Source organism: Elgaria multicarinata, chromosome 2, assembly GCF_023053635.1.
Source record: "Elgaria multicarinata webbii isolate HBS135686 ecotype San Diego chromosome 2, rElgMul1.1.pri, whole genome shotgun sequence".
Classification (NCBI taxonomy): Eukaryota; Metazoa; Chordata; class Lepidosauria; order Squamata; family Anguidae; genus Elgaria; species Elgaria multicarinata.
Window position 1 is genome coordinate 140430541 of NC_086172.1, and position 12633 is coordinate 140443173.

The 12633-nt window shown below is 38.8% G+C and overlaps 1 protein-coding gene across 1 annotated transcript in view; it reads left to right on the plus strand.

Annotated features, from left to right (window-relative positions):
* SCFD1 (sec1 family domain containing 1) overlaps positions 1-12633 on the plus strand; it is a 67493-nt gene that overhangs the window by 42331 nt on the left and 12529 nt on the right. Inside the window, exons 16-21 of the mRNA XM_063117765.1 lie at positions 1798-1868; positions 5447-5526; positions 7138-7200; positions 8794-8869; positions 10142-10195; positions 12394-12446. Of these exons, the coding sequence (XP_062973835.1) occupies positions 1798-1868; positions 5447-5526; positions 7138-7200; positions 8794-8869; positions 10142-10195; positions 12394-12446 (397 nt within the window). The remainder of the gene's footprint in view (positions 1-1797; positions 1869-5446; positions 5527-7137; positions 7201-8793; positions 8870-10141; positions 10196-12393; positions 12447-12633) is intronic.

Here is a 12633-nt window from a genome sequence, read left to right on the forward strand (position 1 = left end):
TATTCCCCCCCTAAGAGTAGTTCTGCCCCCATAATTTTTATACAGTGAAATCACATATGAATGTTAGGTGTGGCTGGTTCATTTTCTCCTATTGAGAAATTTTTGCTTTTATTGAATTTTACAGAAGAAGAATATGTGTTAAATCTGATTTTTAAGCCAAAATGAAACATTTAAGTATCAGTATTTTCATGGAGCTGTCATGAAAGTTTCCTATTACTTTAATAGGAAAACAAAGAAGTTCACGTCCCTCTCTGGCTCAATTGCTGCCTGTTTTAACTGTGCCAGTTCTCTTCCTACTTGAGCTTAAAGTTAATCCATTTTGCCTGTGACACTCAGAATTGTTTTCCCTGCACTACTGTGGTACCAGGAATTGGAGAATTTTGCTATTCCTTTTTAAACCACAAGGGCATCCTTCATTCAGAAAGTTGGCAAATGAAATGAAATGGCAAAGAAAATAAGGATGACAGCACCAGGGACTAGGCAGCCCACAAGAAATTATCAAAGGACACAGTGTTATCACCATTTGGTTTCTTTGAGTTCTGCTTTGTTGAGCCAAGTCATATTTTGAAAAGAAAGTGGAACTGGGAGACAGAAAAGGATGTTCATTAAACTGTTTTCCAAGCTTTATGTTCTGTCCCCAAATGGTTGTGTTTAATATTTGTTGTTGTTTTTAAAAGCTAGGCCTTTCCCAAATAAAGAAGGCGCATGATGGTGGCACTTTGTTTTGCAGCAAGCCAGACTTCAGTTTTTAACAAAAGTGTAATTTTTTAAAAGTTAAATAAAAATCAGGAGGATCAGGGAACTTGCTGGGTACCAAGAGAGGGGTCTGCAGGCATCACGTTGAAAAGCCCAGTCATAGACTGCTTTCTTCATTATTTGAGGCAGAAAGCCTGTGTGCACCAGTTGCTGGGGAACATAGGTGGGAGGATGCTGTCGCACCATGTCCTGCCTTGTTGGTCCCCGGCTGATGGCTGGTTGTCCACTGTGTGAACAGAGTGCTGGACTAGATGGACCCTTGGTCTGATCCAGCATCAGGGCACTTCTTAGGTTCTTATGAACTGCCATATTGAGAACTGCTTCCAAAAGCTGTTTACCAGACAGCAGCAAGGTGCTACTTTCTTTTTCTTAAAGAAGTCTAAAAACCCTGTTGAACTCATGGAGCTAGGTCACACTGCTATTGTTCTTGGCCTATATTTTTGATGAAAAATTAAATATTGATCAAGATTTTATTGTGTATAGACAAAGGCCTTTGCACCTCTCCATTCATATATTACATAAATAAAATAATCTGGAATTATAGTGCATGTTACATATTCATAAAATTGATCATGGTTAAAATCAAAATTAAAATATAATTAAAAATACATATTAACCGTAATTGGTACCCATTCAGATATATATATATATATATATATATATATATATATATATATATAATTTCTTAGCTGCAATGGCAAACAATGCCATCGCTTATCCTTATGTGGAGAAATAGCATGTATTTATAATATGAATAGTTTTATTATCAGCTTCTTCAAGATAGCATGCAGCTTTTCGTGACATACCATCCTTCTCTCAGATTATAGCTTTCCATACTTAACCACATGCTTCATGTACACTTTTCTTGTGAGCCTTTTGCTGCTGTATATCTTTTATTGTATGACTTTTCCTAAACTTCTTTCATTTGATATAACATTTCGTAGTTTTATTTTATATGATAAATAACTGAATTACATTTTATCACATAGTATTATAGTTAACAAAATAACTTTTTTAAAAGCAAAACATTTCTCTGCACAGCGGGAACTGCCGAAGACAAGATGCGGCTCTTTCTTATCTATTACATAAGTTCCGTACAATTGCCGTCTGAGGTATGTATTTGATGAAAGAAACATTTGTTCAGTTTCATGCCTAATTTACAGTTTTTCTAAATAACTACATGAATATTTGTAACAGATATTTGTCATATTTAATCGAAATATTCTGTTTTCCGAATTCACTAACAGACTGTGCTAGTGACAATAGGAAAACCCATAGGCCCATTGTGGACATAACCATGGTTTGGAGATCAAAAACATGTAACAGATTCATGTGCTCTCATCCTCCCCAAACAAATTTCCACATTCCTTCCTTTTTTTTCTTTTTTCTTCTTTTTTTTGGGGAGGGGGAGTTAACCATAGTAAACACTTGTTTGCACCTAACTATGGTGAACATTAAGATTGCTGAACCCAGTATAGTTAGCTCTGAAAAGGGAAGGGAGAGAGAATTCATAGGGGCAGGAAGGAACCTTCAAACAGATTTTCAATCTCCCAACTAGGTTGGGAGAGCAAGAATGTAAATCTGCATCAGGCTAACGTTAGCCCTCTTTTCACCTTGGACACTGCCTTTCCTTGTGACCACTTCTCTCTGTGGGCACCACAGAAACAAGCAAACTCCAGTCTGTTGAGTGGAAAGCCAGTAAGCAAGAATAATAAATGATAGTATTTTCACATCTGAAAGGTCAGAATATATACAATAGCATCCTCTGGTTCATTTTAGAATAAGAGCAAACTGCTAGTTCAGGTTTTGATTGATGTTTTATTTATTTATTTAGAATATTTATATACCGCTCCTCATTGAAAAAATTTCGGAGCGGTGTACAAGGTAAAATGAAAATAAAAACAGAATAAAACAGTTAAAACAAAATTTTAAAAGAAGCAAAAAAACAACAACACAGAAATCCAAGGCTGCATGTTAAAGAAAGGCTTCTTGGAATAAAGATGTTTTCAGGAGGCGCCGAAAAGAGTACAAGGTTGGAGCCTGCCTGACCTCCAGAGGCAGGGAATTCCACAGGAGGGGCGCCACCATGCTGAAGGCTCTTCCCCTGGTGGATTCCAATCGGAGGATGGATCTAGGTGGAACCACCAGGAGCAGGCCCTCAGATGACCTCAGTGACCGGGCAGGTTGGTAAGGGAGAAGGCGCTCTCTCAGGTATCCTGGTCCCAAGTTGTTTAGGGCTTTGTACACAAGTACAAGAACCTTAAACCTGGCCCGGTAGCGAATAGGCAGCCAGTGCAGTTCCCTCAGCAGAGGAGTTACATGCTGGAAAGGGGCAGCTCCAGACAACAGCTGAGCTGCAGCATTCTGCACTAGCTCCAGCTTCTGGAGCAGCTTCAAGGGCAGCCCCACATAGAGCGCATTGCAGTAATCCAATCTTGAGGTTACCAATGCCTGTACCACCGTGGTCAAGCTATCCCTGTCCAGGAGAGGCTGTAGTTGGCGAACCAACCGAAGATGGTAAAAGGCACTCCGAGCCGTGGCGGCTACTTGAGCCTCCAACGACAGAAACGGGTCTAAGAGTACCCCCAAACTACGAACCTGTTCTTTCAGAGGCAGAGCAACCCCATCCAGAACAGGCAATGAGCCTGTCTCCCGGACTTGGGAACCACTCACCCACAGGGCTTCCATCTTGCCAGGATTTAGTCTCAGTTTATTGGCCCTCATCCAGCCCATTACTTAGTCTAGGCACTGGTCCAGGACTTGCACAGCCTCACCTGATTCAGTTGTCACAGGGAGATAGAGCTGTGTGTCATCAGCGTATTGATGGCATTTAGCTCCAAATCCCCTAATGACCGCGCCCAACGGCTTCATATAGATGTTAAATAACATTGGGGACAAGATGGTGCCCTGCGGCACTCCATAGCTCAATTGCCAGGAGGCCGAGGACTGGTCACCCAATGCTACTCTCTGAAAACGACCCCGTAGGTAGGACCGGAACCACTGTAAAACAGTGCCTCCGATGCCCATCCCACAGAGTCGATCCAGGAGGATACTATGTTCAATTGTATCAAAAGCCGCCGAGAGATCGAGCAGGATTAACAGGGTTGCATTCCCCCTATCCCTCTCTCGATAAAGGTCATCCATCAGGGCGACCAAGGCTGATTCAGTCCCGTAACCAGATCGGAACCCAGACTGGAATGGATCTAGATAATCAGTATCCTCCAAGAGTGCCTGCAGTTGCTCCGCCACAACCCTCTCAAGTACCTTCCCTAAAAAAGGAGTGTTAGCAACTGGGCGGTAGTTGCCTAATACCATCGGGTCCAGGGTGGGCTTCTTCAGGAGTGGTCGCACTACTGCCTCCTTAAGGACAGCAGGGACCACCCCTTCCTGGAGGGAAGCATTTATCACCCCCTGGACCCACCCAGTCAGACTCCCTCGGCTTGCTTTTATAAGCCAGGAGGGACAGGGATCGAGAGGGCAAGTGGTCGGCCGCACTGCTGCAAGCACCTTGTCTACATCATCAAATTTATAATGTTTTCACTTATAAATTTCCATTTTCAGAATTTGGTTCCTTCACAAATTAAATCACAATTCAGTAGCAGCCTGACAATCAGCAGCCTTCTTTATTGGGATCCAAGTTCAGTACAGCAGTTCCCTGCCTAGCCAATATTTAGTAAGCAAATGTTTTCCCATGCGCAGGCTAAAAAAAATTCTACACATGGAAAAGTAACATGTCAGAGAAGGAATCCAGCTTAGCTTTCCCCCCAACATGCTACTTTTTAACTTGCAGACATGCTTTTTCATCACTTTGTGTATTTTCTATTTTTATAAATGTATAAATAAATTATCTTATAAATAAATCTCAAAAGAGTTATACTAAATGGTTTCTTTGTCACTGAGGTCATCCGGGGGCCTGCTCCTGGTGGTTCCACCTAGATCCATCCTCCGATTGGAATCCACCAAGGGAACAGCCTTCAGCGTGGTGGCACCCCTCCTGTGGAATTCCCTGCCTTTGGAGGTCAGACAGGCTTCAACCTTGTACTCCTTTCGGCGCCTCCTGAAAACATCTTTATTCCAAGAAGCCTTTCTTTAACATGCAGCCTTGGATTACTGTTATTGCTTCTTTTAAATTTTGTTTTAACTGTTTTTATTCTGTTTTTATTTTCATTTTACCTTGTACACCGCTCCAAAATTTCTCAATGGGGAGCGGTATATAAATATTCTAAATAAATAAATAAATATAGATCAGCCCTCATTACCTTAACTTGAATTCATAGAGAATACCACACATCTATATGTAATGAACCACAGTACTTAAAAGACTTTTTAAAACTCTATTAAAGCAGCCTCTGTTTTATAAGACATTCTCTTCTCCAAATACTTTTCTCTAAAATTGCAGACATTGCAAGGTGACAGAATCAAATTGAATACTTTTGTTCATTTGTTTCAACACTCTTGTTTTCTTGATTTGTACTTTAATAGCAGTAGCGTGTGTTTTATTTTCTGATTAAATGTTAATACATGTGCAGGTTTTTTCGTGCTCGTGCTTGTTTAGATGATAATGTGCATTTGCTTATTTTCTATGCCCTTGAGTCAAAAAAATAGATTTAGTATTAGTAAATGAAAATGGTGGCTTGCTGCTTCATTTAGAAGAGTTGTAACAAATTTCAAATCTCTGGTTTGATTCTAGGCAGATTTGGAACAGTACAAAAAAGCACTGACAGATGCAGGATGCAACCTTAACCCCTTAACCTACATTAAACAATGGAAGTAAGTTCATTTTATTTTCATAAAGCAATGAAAATGGCAAAAACTTAACTTTGAAATTTGCTTCCACTTTAATCCAGGCCCTGCTTACCCCTGTAGACGGCACACATCTAGTTTTCAACAGGGAGAAGTGGGCTTCCTGCCAGGCTTTCCAGCACAAATAAAAGTCCTTCGTTTACAGATGGCTTGGATCCAAAGTTCTGCTCATGTGTCGGAGAGTCAGTGATTCCACCTCCAACCTCAGCTACATCTGCCCCCCACCCCCACCCCATACTACATTGCATGGAGGAACTTCAATTCCTTGGAGTGGCTTTTGAAAGGGTGAAAGTGGTTGTACATAGGGTGGCATATCAATGACAATAACATACATCTTTGCACAAACAGAAGTGCATCTGCTTGTCCTATCAGAGATTTGGATTCAAGTATTGACTGCGAAAATGAAAGTGCTATCCAACTCAACAGTGTTCTTTGGGGGCTTTTTTTTCATCCCAGAAGAATCTTATGTGTGTCAGATCTTTCTTGTAGTATTTAATATTTTATCAACTAATTATTCCACATTGCCTATAATTAGATTACTCTATGTTAGAGAATCATAGGAGAAGCTGCAACCAACTGAGAATGATCTATTTTGACACTGCATGTGGTCCAAGGCATTTATGTAATTAAAGTTAGTGGATAGTCATTCCATTTTGCCTATGGCTGGATTGTTCATATAGTAGAGTTTTGCAACAGGATAAAACAGTCCTAATGTTTAGCTTTGATATGTGACAAAGTGTACAGTGTTGAGCACAAGTTTTTCCATTCATGAAAGGACATCTTTGGATCCAACACAATTTCTCCTTTCAGATAAGAAAGGGAATATAGGGATATACTCCCTGGCTACTGAATGCTCAATCCAACACACACACCTCCCTTTTTTCCTAAGCATTCAGCAGAAAGTGTATTTGGCACTATCACAGAGGCTAGAATCATACTGTTTAAAAATGTAATGCACCTGATTCTCAGGACTGTACTGCAGCAGCCAGAGCCATTGTTTGGGGTGCTCAACTGCCTGATCACATCTCTATAAACATCCAGGCTTGGGGGCTTCACAGCAATAGTAGTAATATTAAACTATTTGATTATAAAAATTCTGAAGCAAACTGATATTTGGGGGCTTTTAAAAATCCAAAGTCAATTCTCATTCGTTTCTGTTAACTGGTTTATCACTGTAATAAAAGGTCACAAATTATAATCACAACTATCTTAATGTTCTCTGTAAAAGAAAAGAAAAAGTCTTTTAGGACTATTTATTCCTGCCCCCTTTGATAGTTTTGATTTGGATGTTGTGTTGCAAATATTCATTCTATTTTGAGCACAGCATTCTGGAATTTGTCTAGAATGCTATCAAAATAGTTTACTTTGGAAGATTGTAATGGTGAATTTCAGTAAAGGGGAAGACAGATGTTGTTTGTAGTGTGTCCTTTTGATGTGAACTAAGTGCCATTTCCATCCTCCAGTGACTAGAAAGGCTGTGTTTTAAAACTGAATGTTTCATTCATGGGCGGAGATACTTTGCTAGTGTACTGATGAAAATAAATTAAGCATGTAGGTATTAACTTATTTATTTTACAGAGCTTTTGCCAAGATGGCTTCAGCTCCAGCTACCTATGGAAACAGTGCAGCCAAGTCATTGGGGTGAGTTTCAAAGTATATATTGTTACCACTACTTAATAGTGCTTTATAATCTTACCCAAGACTGCTTACAGAATAACAAATAATAAACACTATGTAACAATAAAATCACATAAAGTTCATAAAAATGGCAGAAAAATATATTAAAAAGCAGCATGGTAATAAAAACATTAGTATTCAGAAGCTTTCCTGTAGAGCCTGGTTTTCACTACCTGCCAATTTCCCACCAGCAGCCCTGACTCTAGGAGCTAGTGGTTCATTAACACAGGCTTCCCAAGCTTTACATTGGTTAAAGTGGATAAGAACATGAGAAGTGCCATGCTGGATCAGACCAAGGGTCCATCTAGTCTAGCACTCTGTTCACACAGTGGCCTACCTGTAATTGGCCAGGGATGAACAAGCAGGACATGGTGCAACAGCACCCTCCCACCCATGTTCCCCAGCAACTGGTGCCCACAGGCTTACTGTCTCGAATACTGGAGGTAGCACACAACCATCAGGGCTAGTAGCCATTGATAGCCTTTCCCTCCAGGAATTTATCCAACCCCCTTTTAAAGCCATCCAATTGGTGGCCATCACTACATCTTGTGGTAGTGAGTTCCATAATTTAACTATGTGCTGTGCGAAGAAGTACTTCCTTTTATTTGTCCTGGATCTCCCACCAATCAGCTTCATGGGATGACCCCGGGTTCTAGTACTTTGAGAGAGGGAGAAAATATCTCCCTAGCCACATTCTCCATACCATGCATAATTTTGTAACCCTCTATCGTCTCCCCTTAGACTCCTTTTTTCCAACCTAAAAAAACCCAGTTGATGTAACCTTCCCTCATAGGGGAGATGCTCCAGCCCCTTAATCATTTTAGTTGCCCTTTTCTGCACTTTTTCCAGCTCTATAATATCCTTTTTTAGGTGTGGTGACCAGAACGGTACACAGTATTCTAAGTGTGGTCACACCATAGATTTGTATAAGGGCAGTATGATACCGGCCGTTTTATTCTCAATTCCTTTTCTTATAATGCCTAACATGGAGTTTGCCTTCTTTACAGCGGCCGCACACTGGGTGGACATTTTAATCAAACTGTCCACCACAATCCCAAGATCTCTTTCTTGTTCGGTCACCACCAGCTCAGATCCCATTAGGTTATACTTGAAGTTGGGGTTTCTTTGCCCCAACATGCAACACCTTATACTTGCTTGCATTGAACAGCATCTGCCATTTGGATGCCCATAGCTTTTTCCATGGGGGTGGGGGGGAAGCTGACTGACGTTCTGATTGTTTACACCAGGGGTGGGCAGAAGGTAGATCCCCAGATTTACTGACCACTAACCATGCTGGAAGGGACTTATGCGGGTTGAAGTCAAAAAGACCTGGAAATCTACCTTCTGCACACACCCAGTTTACACCTAGCTAAAATAGAAGAACATTGTAATAACAGTTTTCACCCACAAAATAATAAGATAAATCTCAAATAGAAAAGTGAATATTTTGTTGTGAGATTTCAATTTTTTAACTTCATGAAGTACAGTTCACCATAAATATCTTTTAAATATATGAAAGTGAGCCAGCTCATCCATGATGTGTACTTTATGTTTCAGCCTTTTCTCACGTGTCATGAATACAGGATCCCAGTTTGTCATGGAAGGTGTCAAGAATTTGGTACTAAAGCAACAGGTGTGTTCATTTATATTTTTTTTGAAACCAAAGATAATTCGTAGTATAATTAGATAAGCATAGATTCCCAAAAATACATATTTCTTAGGTTGATAACAATAATATATCAAGGATAGGCAAACTGTGGTCTTTAATATCCATGTGACTGCTGAGCAATTCATGTGTGAATCTTAGGTATTTAAGAGTTAATAGAAATAAATTTAACAGAATTTACTAGTACTGGTCACTTACCGTGAAGGTTCCTTCATGTTTGGTGTGATGGAGACATTCAGATCACACCCTGATTTAGGTGACCTATTTCTCACCCTAACTGCATTCTATGTTCTTCTGTTGCTCCATGATTATCCTTCTGTCTCTAACTTGGCCAGAGGTCGGAACTGGGGGTGGAACCAGAAGGTGACAAACCTCCCACAGAGATCTGTGGTCCTGTGATCCCTGCCTTTCCTGGCCAGTAGAAGGAGTTCTTGGCATTCTTGGATGCCTCCATAACACCAAACCATAAGGAACCCTCACAGTGTGTGATCAATGTTCCTTTCTAGTACGAGGCATGCTATAGTGTGGACAAGCCCTATGGTCCTATGCAATAACAGATAGCTCCTGAAAAGTATAAGAAATGTTTTTAATTCTTTAGCACCTGTGACATGGGAGGCTATAGAAAGCCATTCCTGAAAGTCAAATGACCTTCTTAAACAGCAGTTGCTACAGCACAACTGATGGTGGGCTTAGGGAACGATTAGAAACACTGTGCACGTTTGAAAGTTCCATGGAAATGCACATGGAGCTTTTGGGATTTATTTATTATTTATTTATTTATTTAAAACATTTATATCCCGCCCTATATCACTGGATTCTAGCCATTGATTTCACCATGGTCTATATATATATATATTAATTAACATGGTTTGGTTTCTTTTTTAAAATGGAAAATTAGTTTTAAGAATCTTTCCCCATGACCTTCTTCATGTGTTACTTTAATTCTATGTATGAATAGGCTGAGTCTTTTTTTCCACTGGGTACAAGCATCAAGAGATTGCACTTAAACTAGATGTACTGCTTTTCGTATGACAAAGGCATGTGGGGCGGTATATAAATGTAATTAATTAAATAAATAAATAAATAAAATGTAGTAGGGTAATGACATTACTTAACAAATGAGGATTGATTTCATTGGTAATGTGAGCAGTAACTGGATAGTGTCTATACCCATTTCTGTTCTAAACTATATTTGAACAATTTCTGCAATTTACATGAATTAAACACTCTTTTCTATAGAATCTTCCTGTCACTCGTATTTTAGACAACCTTATGGAGATGAAGTCAAATCCTGTAAGTACAGCTAACAGACAAACACAACAGGATGAATTGTTTTTGAAGCTGTGATATACAACTTTTTGATGCCATCTCAAGTATTACCCATTTAATAGGTGGTTGTATCACCTGCAGCCCTCATCCAGATAGGAATGCATCATGAAAAGCAGCTCTCACGAACAGCTGAGGGCATATGTATTTTGGTGGTGTACAGAACAACAAAACAAAGAGGGCAGCAGTTGAACAGAAACAAAACAATGCTGAAGAGCACACAACTGTATCAAACACGTTATAGTACAAGTCAGATTGTTTTATACAAGTCAGATTACAGGCATCCAGTTTTTGTCCTGTTTTGTCTTATGTTTTGACTTTGTCAGAAAAACAATTCTGTTATCTGTCAAGACCGATATACATATACAAGATACAAATTGAATACCATTCATTCAGTGTTACATCATTATTTTCAGAAAGCATCAAAAGATTCAAAAATATTTTAGTATGTGTTAAAAACTCACCGCCATGAACGAGCAATACCGTGGGAGTATAGAAGTTTGCAAACTTTAGTCCTTCTGTCCTTTTTTTTTTTTTTAGTTTAAGCCCTCAAAAGGAGGATTTTCTGTGTGATAAAAGTAGGTTTTAGAAACATAATAAAATAAACGCAATGACGGAAGAATAATGAAGGATTCAAACCTCAGTCCCCAGCAAGTAATCCAAAATGCTTCAACGGCGGCAAGTATTGTGAACAAGTGTGTTCTAGTTTGTACTACATACAGTGAATGTTACCTGTACCTTTAAGATTCATGTATAAAATAACATAATCAGGTAGAAGGAACACACCTATTCACAGTACTTGCCACCGTTGAAGCATTTTGGATTACTTGCCGGGGATTGAGGTTTGAATCCTTCATTATTCTTCCATCGTTGTGTTTATTTTATTATGTTTTTGAAACCTATCTTTATCACACAGAAAAACCTCCTTTTGAGGGCTTAAACTAAAAAAAAATATGGATGGAAGGTCTATTTAAAGTTTGCAAACTCCTATACTCCCACGGTATTGCTCGTTCATGGCGGTGAGTTTTTAACACATACTAAAATGTTTTTGAATCTTTTGATGCTTTCTGAAAATAATGATGCAACACTGAATCATATTCAATTTGTATCTTGTATATGTTTCTTGGTCTTGACAGATAACGGAATTGTTTTTCTTTGAAGTCAAAACATATGACGAAACAGGACAAAACCCGGATGCCTGTAATCTGAGTTGTACAAAACAATCTGACTTGTACTATAACGTGTTTCATACAGTTGTGTGCTCTTTGGCTTTGTTTTGTTTTGTTTGGTGGTGTACAGACGCAGCATCTGAAATTAAAGATTAATCTATAGATGATTTAGTTCAGATGTTTTTGTGCATTGATATGCACAATGGTAAACCAATTTCCTTTTTAAGAATCTGGTGAGTTGCAGAATTAAATCAGACTTTCTTTTTTTAATTCTGGAAGAACCATAGATATCATGTAGAGAAAAATGATCTAATTAGGAAAAGCTAAAGAAGTGGGGGCTTTCTTTCTCCAGCCTTATTTAATTAAAGAACCTGCAAGAGTAGAGACAGAAGAACTGCTGACATTTGCCAATGAAAATATTGAACGTATTTGAGGAAGAATAAATCTTTCATATCATAATGTCAACAGTTTTTAAAAATGGGTCGTAATGCCTCACATTTTGTAAACAAACTTAACCTTGCTTTAATATTACTCATAAATCATGGAATGAACTAAGAAGAGTCTATGTTTAATGCTGAATAAAGACTTTGATCGGTGTATCATTTTAGCATTCATTGCCATTACGTTCTTGTAAAGCAAACAGAGGCTCTTGATGATTCCTTAAGAAAATGTACCTTTTTTTGGAGGGGTAAACTAGTGCTTCACAGCTAGAACATATTACGCAAGTAGTATATTTTGGAAAGTTTTGTAGCCTTGAATTTCAAAGGAGCCATCTCGCCCCCAGTGGCAGGTAGTATAGGGTATTTTGGTGTTGTGACTGAATGAATACTTTCAAAAGAACTATTTCAGTGAAATGTAGACTTTTGGGGAAACTGTGATGGGGAAATCTAATTCCTTAATATGCAGTAGTTTGAAAATGGTTTCATAGAAGCCACTAGTCAAACTAATGGAATGTTAGGTAGCAAAATATTGTTACAAAGTTTTCTCTTCAAATAGGAGACAGATGACTACCGATATTTTGACCCTAAAATGTTGCGAGGAAGTGACAGGTGAGTCTACTATCGAGGTTTTTAGTAAATGCAGTTTGAAATCTAGTTCATGTGCAGGCAATGTAACTTACAAAATATAAAATAGGAGTACAGAATGTCTTTTAGATAGCATATACTTAAGGTCCAAGTTGGGCCTCTTGATAATGTAGGCTAAATATTCAGGTTTTGAATATTTATGCATTCATCA